This window comes from Synchiropus splendidus, chromosome 3 (assembly GCF_027744825.2).
Source record: "Synchiropus splendidus isolate RoL2022-P1 chromosome 3, RoL_Sspl_1.0, whole genome shotgun sequence".
NCBI classification, from domain to species: Eukaryota; Metazoa; Chordata; class Actinopteri; order Syngnathiformes; family Callionymidae; genus Synchiropus; species Synchiropus splendidus.
Window position 1 is genome coordinate 6,014,646 of NC_071336.1, and position 14,307 is coordinate 6,028,952.

The window sequence follows — 14,307 nt, forward strand, 5'->3', positions numbered from 1 at the left end:
ACAGAGTGGTGAGAAAGCTCCCTCCAGGTACATTTTTCTTTCCACGATGTTATGAGAAAGCCCCCTGTCACCTCCTTCTGCAGTCTGTTGTGGGGGGTGCAAGGCTTTAGGAATAATCCTGACTTGTGCACTTAAGATGAGAGCATTTGTACTTCTGATGATAAAGTGTGGTGACAAATTACACTTCACAAGTAGTATGGATGAAATAAAAGTACCTTTTAATTATTAATTATTATTATTAATTAATAAAAATACACACATTCATTATCAAATCAAATAGGAAAAAAAACACTTGAAATCACATTTTTGTTTTGAGAGGTTTGGTGGAGGGTCGCAAGTCGTCGGCTCCGTGCGCAAATGCGCAGAGCTGAGCCTGCAGGGGGCAGCCTTGGGGGTGGTTACAATGAAACCAGCAAGAACGGGTTTTCCGAGTGCCAGCAGGAGGAGCCTTTTTCTTGGTGTTCGCCTGACAGGATTTCACGTCCCTCCAATCCCTGATGTGCACGCGTCCCTTCTCAACTGCAAACAGACACAGAACAAAGGCCATCGTCCAGCTGCTACGACGTCAATACAAGGTAGTGCAACATCACATTCAGGCTAAAAATAGAACCCATTCAGAATATGTTTCCCTTTATTATTATGTATTGTGTGTATTATCAGTAATGAATTGATGATGTGATGTGACCCAACTTGTCAAACACCGGGAGAGCCCAGGTGATGAGCTAAAGTGACGCGTGTTGACAGTTACCGCGAAACACGTGGTGGTTGTTCTTGAGGAGCGTCTGAAGACCTCCACATTCCCTCTTCAGGCACTGCAGGGTTTCCTGCTCCATCAGTGCAGCGACCTCCCCCAGAGACAGGCTGCCTGACGACAAGACAGATCCATGTGACCTTTTCATCAACACGTCAATGTGTCCTCACCGTGAAGACTGAATTACGCCATTTCAGAAAGGTATTGACGGTCACAACCGCTGCCTCCGCCGAGTGAAATGCCTGTGTGAAGTGAGTTCGATTTAAAAAGTGCCCCCACAGGCTGTCAGGGGAACCAGCAGGAACTCCCGTGCTGAATCTCCCACAGCTGCCTCTGACTCACTGTTGCCACTCTCCTGGTAGGGGAGCACATTTGGATGCAGGAACAACATCAGATAGTCAGTCACCTAAGCGTACCAAAAAGGTACTGATGATGCCTGATCAGTAAATGTCTCGACAGAAACTGCAGAAACTGCTGCTGCTGTTGGTTTGAGCAGGCCGGCGATACACTGAGCCCATCCTGATGGACGTCTGAGAGGTCACACCGTTGCAGAATGAGGAAGCTTACTCGATGTCAACTTGGCTTCTTCAGTTTTTTCTATCACATTTTTTAGTTCTTTAACTGTTTATATTGTAAAAGAACTTCACACAAGTATAACAGATGAAAGTGTGGGGGGGCGGTGTTTTCCAGAAAATATGCAACAAAATGGAACACACCTGGAGCAGCAGATTGGAAGTGTCCAGGCTGAATGAACACTGAGACACCAGCGAGTTAAGTGCCCTAATATACTATCAATACAACACACTGCACTGTCCTTCACTGCTGCAATTTTAATGGGGATTAATGGGAAGAGGTTGCTATTGACAAAGTGCCCCTGGAGCAGACCATTATTAATGGCTCCAAACGGAGTTTGTTTAAGGCAGAATGATGCATTGTTGTTGTTGTTGTTTTTGTTTTTGCTTGGGTGTTAGTGGAAGAGAAGAAATGCTGAGTGGAGATTAAAAGTTAACGTTCAAGTTGGAAGCATCAGTGCCAACCAGGAATCTACAACAATGCTCCTCACTCGTGTTCAAAGCGCTCGAGCTGACTCCGGGTCTGTCAGCATGGTGGCTCCGACTCTTCTCTTTGTTCTTACACAGCACATAACTGCAAACCATACAAACGCTCACTCATGCATTAATCATTGCTTCTGGTGCATTATTCATCCAGCCATCTTGGTACACGCTCACACAAGCCGCTACTGCTGCTCCGTCATATTTCCTGACATCCTGACAGAGAGTGTTCCATTTTAATCATGATGCCCCTCCTCTCTTAATCTCAGGGTACATCTGTGTGGCAGCACAAGTGGGGAGAGGCGTGAGAAGTGCCGAGTGGGTGATACGTACAAGAACAAGCTGTGTGTGCAACTCACAGTGCCACGCAGCGCAGGTGGGCTTCCAAGCAGCGCCTGAGTCATGACGCTCTATGAGCTGACACTGGCAGGGTAGATGGTGACCTAACAGGTAACCATGTCACAATCTAGACGTGTCAAACACAGAAGTTCACAAAAAGTAAGGGAAAAGAAAGCTGAGGAGTTCTGAGGAGCTACTCAGCGGGTGGGATTTTTCAGGAGGCTTGATGGCTTTTGATGGGGAAGGAGACAGTTGGGTGTTATCCAGCAGCAGCCTCTCTTGATCCATCACTGAAATCAAGACTGCCAGCTGTTCACTGCTCACCATTGAGATTATTCAGTCAAAATTCTATTTTCGCTCAATTTGGCCATTTCAGCGTTTCTTGAACAGTTTTGTTTTCACATTTCGAGTGTTTTTATGAGTTTACCTCCAGGGTTCCAGTGAGTGGAAGACTCCCAGCCGTCCTCTGCAGTCAATTCCAGAAGCACATTAGCCACCCGCAGTACGATGGCATCAACAAAGTCTCTGGGGAGCGCCGAACAGTTTCGAACCACCTCAACTCTCTCTCGTGGCTGAAACCCAGCACCCCAGCTGATCCCGCCGTTCGTGCCGGAGAGGGTGCTCCCATGGCAACAGTCAATCTCAACATCTGACCCTTGTACTCTCTGTCCAGTCGAGGGCTGGCGACTATGGATGAAGGCAGACCTCCGTCTATCAGCCGCAGCCTCATCGGGCTTCTGATAATTCCTGGATTTCCCAACCAGACAAACCTGAGGGAGGAACACAGTGTTGAGAGTGCACATGAAAGATATCACTTGCATCGTAACAGAATTTTCATCGCACTAACATGATACATACAGAGCAGAATTGAGGACAATCAAGAGCCAGGTTCAGTCCTGTCTCATGAGTAAGGTGTCTGATGTATTTGCATGTCTTGATCCCTAAACAAAAACATTGAAAATGTCTTAAAACAAACACATTCACATGTGTTTTGGGTTCCAACTGACTGACATGTTGGAGGTTTACTGTATGTAGTCAGTCACAGACCGATATTTGCCTGACAGTCCACATGGAGCCAGAGTAAACACTTAACAAAATCCGTATTAGCCGTGTTTCATCTTGCAGAAGCTTTTTCTTTATCTAGTTTGATGGTCATCTGTGGGTGGATCACCTTCAATTACAGACTAGGCAGAATAGAAGAAGTTGTCAGCCAACTGCATCAGGTACTTGTAATTAATGAGTACGATGTGTGCAGCTGTCCCAGTTCTGCTCCTGTTTACTCTGCATTCCCAATGAGACACTTTCTCAGAGTCGTTTCTCACCGCTCTGATTGTGAGCTCCGCTATCCCTTTCTTCTCACCCTTTGCATCCTTTACATGCTCTCTCCTGCCCTTCCTTCCGGCCCAGTACAGAGTCCTTCTCTGTATTAAATATTAAGGCAGGGCAAAGCAGACTGAGTGTGTGTGTGTAGCGTCTGCTATGGCTGTGCATGCTATAAATATATCCTGACTCGACGGGACAGACAGTCCAAAATGTTCCTAGTAGCAATAAGTGGAAAGTCTTACTTTAAAGTTCAAGGCCCGGAGGCTTTGAAACAGAAGTCGTTCTCAACAGCAGAGAGAGATTTACTTCTGGACCAGATTCACTCATCTGGGCCTCCGCTTGGAAAATAAGGGGCACTGATGCTTATGAATTTAATGAGAGAATTTTATTTTGGAATATAAATTGTGTTCATCTCCCACTGTAATTGTGCAGCGATGCCAGTCCTCGATGACTGTGTGAGATGTCAAAAAATAAATAAATAAATAAATAAAAATAATAATAATTATATATATATATATATATATATATATATATATATATATATATATATATATATATATATATATATATATATATATACACAATACAACTACAACTAGTCCCACTAGTTTCAGCTGTTCCAAAATAGATCTCAAACCCAAACAATTCTTTCCATTAGAAGTATGCCATAACCTTCTACTCGAAGTGGAAAAATGACGCAGCTTAACTTTTGTTAGGAAACCTGCTCCAAGTGACACAGGTGAGTAATGGGCAGCCCTGCACTGCAAAACTTGGCTGCCCCAGAAACTCCTGAGAAAAGCTAAACAGCAAACTGTTGGAGAGAATATAAGAGATGCCTGATCCAAAGCTCTCAGAAAAACCCTAAATTCAAAAAATGTCTGACCACATGGACCGGAACCATTCACATCTCTGTGCTGATTATTCCCTGCCAACATAAAATATTCATGGCATTTCTTTCAGCACTGACTCTTTCACTACAGAGTCAAGGGTTGTGAAATAGGAGCGCTGAATAAACGGAGTGCTCTTTATCCTGTCATCCATTATTATTATCATCCATCATTATTATCCAGTATTATTGGTCTATCAATTATAAACAACATTCATGGTTTATATTTTAGGAAAAGGACTGTCCAGAAAAGTTCTAAATGTGAGTTTCAATTACAATTAATGAAGCCATTAATTCTATGAACATTCTGTCGCTGGGAAACCGTGTTGTCAAGTGCAGTGGTGATTCAGAGTACCACGAACCCGTTTGGTGGAGGGGATTCTCAAACAGTCCTCCTGGGTGTTGAAGCCACACGCCTGGCTGACCTCAGAGATGAAGTCGATGTACAACCTGTACTGGGTTTTCTTACACTGACGCCTCTGGAACTTGCAGAAGAAGTCAAAGAAGCAGCAGGGGAGGAGGAAGTATCTGCAGTCGTAAGACGACCTGCAAAGTTGCATCACATGGCAGGACTGTTACGACTTGGTTCACACAAACAACAGGTCAACTAAGCATGAAAACACACACAAAACATTCATCATAAAACACATACCTACTCAACCAAAACGTACGCACACTCCTCTACACCTCAAGGCTGCAACGACTAGTCGACTACAACCAACTAAACAATCACCCTAAACAACTAAACAACTGCTGAGCCTCCGGAATCATTGGGAAAACAATTCTGTTAAATTTTGAGGAATTGATACGTTGAGATTCAGAAGAGCACTTCACTATTTACAACACTAGTCAACCCATGAACATCATATGCTGAGAAGCTGACTAGTGGACTTGACAGACAAGCAGCAACGCAAACATTTCTAAAAACGACGCCATTACATCCTCTTATTATTATTACACCCTGACTGTACTACTACACCCAAATACAAAAGAACTTTGACAAATTCTCACCGGCACACAAAGGCACAAATAACACTAAACTGCACAACAAAACGCACATCTCCACATGAGCTAAAAATGTGTGGCATTGAGTGAAAGTAAGTAGATCAGCCAGCACTTGTGCTGCTGAGAGAGTGTGTGTGCTGATGACTCGCCTGGCAGCCATGACGGGGATCCACGGCGTGAGCTCGTCCGAGTGGTTCCCAATCAACCAGTCGGTATCTGGGAACAAGGAGCTCTCACTGGGAGTAATTGCCTTTTCCTGAAATAGCAGAGAAACGAAAATCACATGAGTGATGCGCTGATTTGATTCCGTATGTCTCAGTGCAAATTGTATGAGAGTCTCTTGCAATCACTGAGATACTCCGAGTCACTTCTTTGTCCCGAATGAAGCCAACATTCCCAAGGTGACTGTGACCTAAATGCAGTGGGGGTTGTTCATACAGCCCTGAGTTTTACCAGTTCATATGTTAACTTTACTGATCAGGTGCGCATCTCCATCAATTAAAACCAGGTTCAGAGTCTCAGTTACTGCTACAATTATTGAGTTTCTCATGTTATAAAAAAATAAATACAAGACCGGGAAGTTCTTGTCATTAAGTGCCAGTGAGCGTGGGGCCGCCCAGCTACCACTGAACCATTGGCTGCATTACATGAACTTTATTCATACTTGGCTGCTCAAGGAGTGGCCAAGTGGGTATATTCTCACACCTGACAGGTCACAAGAGAGTGGAGTAGGATAGAAGTCTAAACAGCAATGTCTTAAACAGTGTGACAGGCCGCTGTATTATGACCACGCAGCACAGTCTTTGTGTCTTTGCTGTTTTATTAGACCATTATTCCTTGTCATTCAAGTTAGGCATCAAAATTTGCAAGTAGGGATCACCTAAAACAGAAAATTACAGCTTCTTTAAGCATCCCTTTTCAGTTATTCTAAACTCAATAGTGCAGTTTTGCATCTGAAAAGAAAATATATTTTGAAGAATAACAGTCAATAAATTTCTCTTCAGCACGCGATCAATATCATCATTATCAATAATGCTTTCCTCATGCCAACATTTGTTCACTGCAACAACCCACAATGACAGATACTGTCAAGAACATTCTTTAGAACAACCTCAGGGCCCGTGAAAGGGTTCACAACAGTGATGGGAATTTTGCAATTTGCACATAATTCACATTGAGGAATATAAAGGTTGAAATACATGGGCGAATAACGCGATGAGAGCTTTTAATTTTATTGGTCTGATTTGACAAGGCTTGATGTCTAGTCTGCCATAAGAAAATTTCCCATTCAGGATTTTATTTTGGAGCTTTCTGCTAATGGACACCCTATCAGCAGCGCACACGCACAACATTGGCGCACACCCATCCCTTCCTGGATGTCCCTCATCTTGAAAATCTAAGTTGGTCACTCACATCACAGACAGAGGGCTATGACAGCGCCCAGATTCCCACAGGTACACGACAGGAGCTCTGACAGATCTGAGGTCGACAACTCTTGCTCAGACAAATTAGTCAATAATAGATAAGCTGAAATGGAAGCAGTCAGCAGCCGGCTGTCATAACAAATTGGGTGACTCAGACCTTATTTGGGGAAGGTTACATAAACTCATGAAGAATCATACAGAACTGTTCCTGTGCTTAAAACAAGAACATGCATGGAGGTTTGGAAGACCTAAATATTCACTGAACAGCAGTTCAGTTAACAACTTAAAAGTTTTTAAATAACTTTCCAATGTTACCATACATGGTTGTTATCTTTCTCTGAGCATCAGTAACATTGACTAAATATTAATACTTATTTCTGCCTGAATTCATAGTAAAATGTGCAGATAAAACGACATGGCGGAGGCGGCAGGACTGAAGGCAAAAAAGCCGGTGGTTTTCCATGAAGAGATAATTACTGTCTTTGAAACTTTGAACGTGTTCACAAAGAACATCACCTCAAGCAGAGTGTGAGGGCCGTACATGCTCCAGATCTTCCTTTTCCTCAAGTCTATGCCTTTTCCTGGGTGCTGGAAGACAACACAGTATTACAGTCAGGATTGTAGGGTGAGCCACTGGACACACTTGTTATGCAACACCTGTGGTCAGTGAGTTACTTATGCTTGGACAAGACAATTGAAAGAATCATGTCTATGGCTGTGTAACCCCATGTAATTCTTCATTTGTGCTACAATCTGTCAGGGGCTTGCATAAATATGTCAGATATAGTACACAATTATTTCCCGTTGCATGCAAATTTTAATCATTGAAGAAAGGAACAGGCATTCATTTTGATGGTCGGAAAATTTACGCTTAACACTGTCTAGTACGCTAGTTAGTGTAAAGAAGTAGGGATGACTCTTCACTTTTGTGTGCTTTATGACACCTAATTCATTTTTTCCAATTGTTTGCAAACTTTTTCATGGTAAATACGTCTGGGCTGCGTCCAGTTGATAGCGTCACTCTATGCATTCAGTAGAGTAAAGAAAGCTTCACTGGACACCCATGCAGTGACTGTTTACTGGGTGCATTGGTTGCACATTACTCTACTGTGTGGCCCCAAAGGTACAATTATAGATGGTTGTTGAGTCAAGATATCGTGTCACCATTGAGAAGGAAGCATGACACCCAGTGAGTTTGGGCTTCACCGGGTTCAGTATGTCGAAAAGCGTGTGACCATCTGTACTTATTTGTAGAACACAATGGTTATCTTAGAAGTCTTGAAAGTCATGTGCGTGTTGTTTGACTCATCTCTGGCTGCCACATTCAGAGATTGATTAGAGAGCGAGAATGTTGACCTACCCCTTCATTAGTCAGGATGTGAACCAGCAGACCATTCCCACAGCCCAGATCCACAAAGGTCTGTCTGGTGGTCAGATCTTTCTCAGACCGCTCCTCAGACCACAGCACCTGCATTACAGCACAATTTTGAAAGACACACTCACCTGACATCATGCATCACATTTAAATCATCCCAGATTCACCAGCTGACTAAGGCTCCTGGGTATTATCATGGCAACATGTGGGCAATAGCAAAACAAAACAAAAACGACGTGACAGCAAATGACGGCTGACCCACCAGCAGGTATGTAGCTATAGCAACATCTTCGTACACAAACTTCTCAGGGTCTGTCACCTCTGGCCAAACCTTGTAAAGAGAAGAAATATATTTCAGCAAAAGCAGCAAGAAAAAAAATGCGTAAGGAAAAGTTGTGCATCTAACCTGGACCATCGTTTTATACTTTTCCTTCAGATGCTGATAGGTGATGCTGTACTTCTCCACTGGCAGCAGAGACAACGTGCTGGTGAATTCACTCTTCTTGGATTCTGTGGTCCAGCGCATCAGTTTTGGAAGGAGGTCTGAAGACAGCCACCGTAGTTTAGGGTAGACCACATTGTCAGAAAACCAGGCGTCAGGGGACAGGACATGCAGTTCCAACACCCTGCAGGGACACTCAGCATTGGTTCACAAGGCCTTGTGCAAGCTAGGACATCACATAAGACAAGACCGCTTTGCTATTCAGACATTCACTTCCTCGTGTTACTCAAAGGTCACAGTTACTGTCTTCAAGATAAATCGAATGAGCAAGTCTAGATGATCAAAAAATTGTATCAACTCCAAGAAAGTCTTTCAATGGCCAGGCAGTGACACAGAAATAAGACAGCAAAGTCAGACAGAACAAAATCTCATTAAAATTGGAACACTTAATGCGCAGTGAGGCCTGATGCTGTGCCAAATAAAATCCATGTTCAAGAGAGTCTGGAGCCTGAACCATGTTCCAGTACATCCCCCTACACCACTCCCTTTCGGCCCACACTGATACACAGGGACCAGAACGCACATTTTGCATTGCAAAGAAAGCTGGTTTTGTCAGACCAATTTGCCAGTTTCCCCACAAAGGAGTCTTTGTCCCAGAGTCTCATTGGGAAGGAAAATGCCAAGTGTGCAAACTGCTTTCGAAAGACTAGAATACTGAACTACACAAATGACTATGATTAATTCTCGACAGCCTCTGCATCTACACAATATTAAAACTAATAGTCTAATGTTAATGAAATATGAATAAAATATGCATACACAAACATTGTATGTTTATGTTTCATTAAAAATTGTTTGCTGTGTAGAGCACCAGGGGAATACGACTTAAAACCAAGCATTAAAATGAAAACCATGAAGACCAGCAATCTTTCAGAAGTGAGGCTCAGGCTCTAACACAGAAAAGGTGATGCTAAATATTTTGTCACTAATATCAGTGTAAAAATACAGTCAAGATATTTCCAAAGTTGGAACTTTGACATGCTTTTTTTTGGACCAAAAAAGTTATTAAAAAAGTTATTAAAGTTATTGACTTCCCCAGTTCTTAAGCAATTTAATCCGTAATACAGAAAGTAAAATCAATCTCACAATCAAAACAGGTGCCATAGACCATATACTTTAATATAAACCTGTTTGTCCACTTAAAAGTGTGGCAGTGTAATCAAATGTACATTTTGTGCTTGCAGCCATCAGTGAAAAACTTGACCTGTTTCACTTGTGCATCTTACAATGGCTCTTATTCAATAAATACATTAATAAATTCTATTCATATTTGAAACAAAGTGTTTATTTTTGCTTGCTTTACCCTCCTAAGAAGGAATAATGTGCAGTGCCTGATGATGATTCTTTTTACAGTGTAAAATGGGACCGTGACCTTGTTAGTTTTTTACAAGTGTGCAAAGTCATGAGGACACTCACCATTCCTCGCTCTCCTGAAGAAGCAGCTGGATCAGATAGATGTTACCCTTCTTCACAGAAACCCGCCCACCGTTGTGCTCCTCAAATGGGATAAAGGTCACCTTCTGCTGGTCAAAGTCTAGAGAAATACATAGTTTCAGACGTGAAAAACATGCATACTACAGTGCACCTGCTCTTGCCTTTCAATACAAGCTCTCTGTGAGCGACAGTCCCATCACCGTTCACTTTCGGAATGAAAGTCCTGACAGTGGAGCAGAGGGGTTTGGGTTCTCTAAGCGTCTTTGAAGATGAAGGTGCAGCCGATAAGAAGTCAAGCACATCCTGGGTGAGTTCGGATTCGCATCCATCACCGAGGACAAATCTCAGTTCATCTCTGTGGGTCTCTTTAGTCTCTGAGAGTTTAACACCACACAGGCGTTTGTTCACGACATGAGGTTTCTGTATCCAGACGTCCACAGCGGCCCAGAATCCTTCAGAAGGTCTCTTGGACTCACCGGTACACTTTAACTCAAACTGTTTCGGCATGTCACAGGCTCCATATACGACATGTGTTTTTAAATGGAAGTCTACTTCCGGGGAGGTTGGATGTTTTGAAACGTTTTTCTTCTTTTGCACTAACAGTGGATCGCCACGAGCTACCAGGTGAACACTGCCATCTGCTGAACATATGACGCCATTATTCAGACATCCACTTCCGTACTGTACGCGCGGCTTTGCTGCTTCATTGCGCATAAACATCATCATTTTTACTGACTTTTTTTTAATGATGAACGATGAATGTAGTTTTCCAGTGGGTTCAATTTACTACACTCGTTCAACGAGTGTAGTAAATTGCGGCTACTTATTTTCACAAATGTATTGCTAAGAAGATATACGCAGATTACAAAATTAAAAAAACGTCGTGGCAGATATGATTTTCTTGGACAGAATTTACAGTATAAATCCTGCGTGTGCAACTATTAAAACTTTTTATAGCATGCAAACTATAATCACATAAAAATGTCTCGTTTAATGTTGGTGATATTGACAGCTCAATGACATTTAACCCATTGTTAATGCGCATCTTTTACATTGACGCTAATGTGCATTCTTCTCGAGGCTTCAACATCTGAGCTCGACTTTGTTTCAAACGCAATCGCGTATTGTGACCAATGAACGAAAGAGGGCGCTGTGTGCCCAAAATAGACCCGGATGAATGATTGGAATTAGTATGGAAAAACTAACGGTAAACAGTACTATTGTTTTTGTTAGGATTGCTTAAAGTGCTTGAAGTGTAGTGTATTGTGTATTGTTGTCTATGTGTATTTGTCCACAGCTATTTACACTGTAGGTTCTCACTGAAGGCATCAAAAGTGAATGAATGAACACTAATGGATTATGTAGTAAACAAAGACGCATGTAATTACTCGAAAACATGTTTTATATATGAGATCCCTCAGAACTGCCAATATTTCTTTGGTGACTATTTTGCACACTTCTTGAGCTTCATGATGTGGTCACCTGATAAGGTTTTCCAACAGGTAACTACATGGTGAAGCTTATTAAGAAGCCAAGGGTTTGCAGCGCTGCCAACAAAGGTGGCTACTTTGAGTCATCTAAAATATGCAGCAATGTTAATATGCAGAGGTGTTCAACGTTATTTTTCTTTGCTCCACAATTCCATATATCCTGCTTCATATATTAGCTGCCATCAGTAGGTATCTACAATACAGAAAGATATAAAGATAAAAAGAAAAAAACTATACTGCACGTATACTGGGTATACCGTATATACTTAACAACAATTTTATATGGTGCCTAATAGAGGTGACTTTATGGATTCAAATTACCCCATTATTGATGAGTTCACCAAAATAGTCTAATATTAAACATTGCCGTCTCTTCCGTATTGAATAAACCAGTGGGGCAATTTCTCACTGCAAGCGCTTTAAAGTGACCAGATAATAAAATGTTTCATGAGAACAAAAAAATGTGTTGTTCCTCAGACTGTTAAACCAAGTGAAAACAATGATCAGGAATCAAGAGCTTGATAATTGTTTTTACAGCCCAGGAGACAGAGAATAATCTGTTAGTTAAAATGTGTTACTATGCAGTAGTTAACCAAGTAGTCGGGTTGTTGAGCTGTTTATGAGTAAATGCATATATTTACTGAAGTTCGAAGAGCAGATGAAGGAGAAGTATACAGGTCTGTGACACACTGCAGATATATGTTAATTAGACATGTGTTTTTTATATTAGTTACAAAGAGGTTGTATAAGTTTGTCCAGTCACATTCCAGCCCAGTTTTAATCATTACTGGGATTTCCCCCCGTATCCTGCACAGAAGATAAATGTGGTAATCCAATATGAGCGAGGCCTCTGCTCTTATTGAGCAACTTGACAGCCTCCACCTAGTGCGCTTAAACCTAACACTGTTGTTTCTGTGGGCAGTCAAATGTCTCAATTAACTTGAATGGTGGAGAATTTTCAACCTTGTGACTCACTGAGCAACTTCCCATCACCTCCACCTCACTCTCATACTTACCCTGTCAAACACTCCCACGGTGTAAAGTGACACTTGAGAGTGAACTTCAAAGTGGTAGGGTGCCAGAATCCACTTGGGACCAGAGCATCAGATAAATTCAACATAATGTGCGCTGGTGATACACCTTTAGTTTATTTGGAACTGTTTACAATGAACAGTCAACAAAAACTCAAACTCCACATGGAGCCCAAGGCTTGCTTGCTGTGAGGTGTTAGCAGGGAAGTTACAGTGAGACAAGCGTGGAGCGCTCACATTTAGGTCAGACTTTGTTCATGTGTCGAAGATCAAAAGTGATTATGGTCAATGACAGGTATATTTGAAGGACAGCCTCGCCTATCAACCTGTTTCCACGACGTCAGAAATTTCAGCGCAATTATGAATAACATAATGTGTTCAGTAGTTGCTTTCATTACTTCATTATAAGTCAAGAAGGTGTGCACTTGAGGAGCACCAGCTGAAGGGTGGCTTGGATGAAAGTGTAAAGTCTTGTTGAACAGCTGCTACACTGGGCAGGTTGTCTCTTTTGAGTGGGAGGTAGAGGGCGGGGGAGTCTGATCATACTGTACCAGGAAGTGCAAAGTGCAACCAGGTCCTCACATTCAAATGAAACAGCAATGTAGAAACGAGAATCTTGTCCGACCTGTTTGGCTGCTGCAGGTGAATGACAGGGAGAATTCTCTTTATTTGACTCACTGCTCTCAGCAAGTTTCGTCTTAGGAACTCCACTCTACACTCAGCAGCTGATGAACATATGTTTTAGGAAAACACTTGAGTCATGGAATTAATTCATCATATTTTCCTGACATGGGAACACACTCTGAATTAGGTCAAGGAATAAGCTGGAGCAGGGGTGACGCACTGTTTTTAATGCGGTCAGATTTGATGAGATCAAGAGGCCGAGTGTGGCCCCTGACTTCCTTACTTATGTTCTAAGGAGATGAACGGGGTCACAATATGAAGAGTAAGTGTTTATTAAGTTCAATTCATCAGGGTTTTAGCTGCAAGTAATTTGGATCTTGTTTCAACAGCTGCTGCGGCCTTTGACAATCATTTTTTCCATAGTTGCAATTGCAACATATTCTTTTCTAACATTTTCACATCACTTACATGACATTATTTACTTGGCTCGCTCAACACCTCCCTCACCTTTCATAGCCTGGACATTAATAAGATACACACTGAGAGATAAAATGAGACCGGGCTATGGACCAAATGCCAAGGGTTTCGAGGGTCAGAATGTGAGAACAACGGCCATCCAAGGTGCAAACACACCCAACAAACAGTAAACAGCAGTATTATTTGGATAAACTTTAAAAGAGCAAGACGAGGGGAACTCTCGTGAATCAAACAGAAGTCAACAATAATTTTGAAAGCCCAAACATATGTTGAGACTTTGCTTATTCAAACACATTTTGGAAAAGAACCAGACTGAGTCATAACTTAGACAACAAAACAGGTGTGTGCCAGCGCTATGCTTGTAGACATTCATAATGTCCTCATAACAGAATCATTACATTCTTTGTGAGTTTGTCATCTCAAATGATGCATACTTTGTGAACAAATATTCAATTTATTAAATGATTAATGTACATAAAGTCATTTGTCATATACTTAATCAAAAAACACAATGATTAATTATGAAGCTAATCCAGTTAAAGGAACACTCGTGTTGTTGAATTAAAGCGCAACAACTCGTCAATATTATACGTA

General features: G+C 41.9%; 1 protein-coding gene across 5 annotated transcripts; it reads right to left on the reverse strand.

The window, feature by feature from the left end:
- Positions 1-260: 260 nt before the first annotated feature.
- Positions 261-10,642, reverse strand: trmt44 (tRNA methyltransferase 44 homolog). Of its 5 annotated transcripts, none has more exons than XM_053859854.1 (11): positions 10,253-10,642; positions 10,074-10,191; positions 8,562-8,781; positions 8,418-8,486; positions 8,141-8,248; positions 7,297-7,368; positions 5,513-5,612; positions 4,714-4,904; positions 2,570-2,912; positions 749-865; positions 261-519 (listed from the first exon to the last, which is right to left on the reverse strand). In XM_053859854.1, the coding sequence occupies exons 1-11, from the start codon at positions 10,596-10,598 to the stop codon at positions 299-301; spliced, it is 1,905 nt and encodes a 634-aa protein (XP_053715829.1). In that variant the 5' UTR covers positions 10,599-10,642; the 3' UTR covers positions 261-298. The 5 variants fall into 5 exon arrangements, 2 of the variants coding, with proteins under 2 accessions (XP_053715829.1, XP_053715830.1); XR_008414176.1 differs by having other exon boundaries at positions 479-519; positions 749-2,079; positions 2,163-2,912; XR_008414177.1 differs by lacking the exon at positions 261-519 and adding an exon at positions 1,815-2,079 and having other exon boundaries at positions 765-865; positions 2,163-2,912.
- Positions 10,643-14,307: the final 3,665 nt, after the last annotated feature.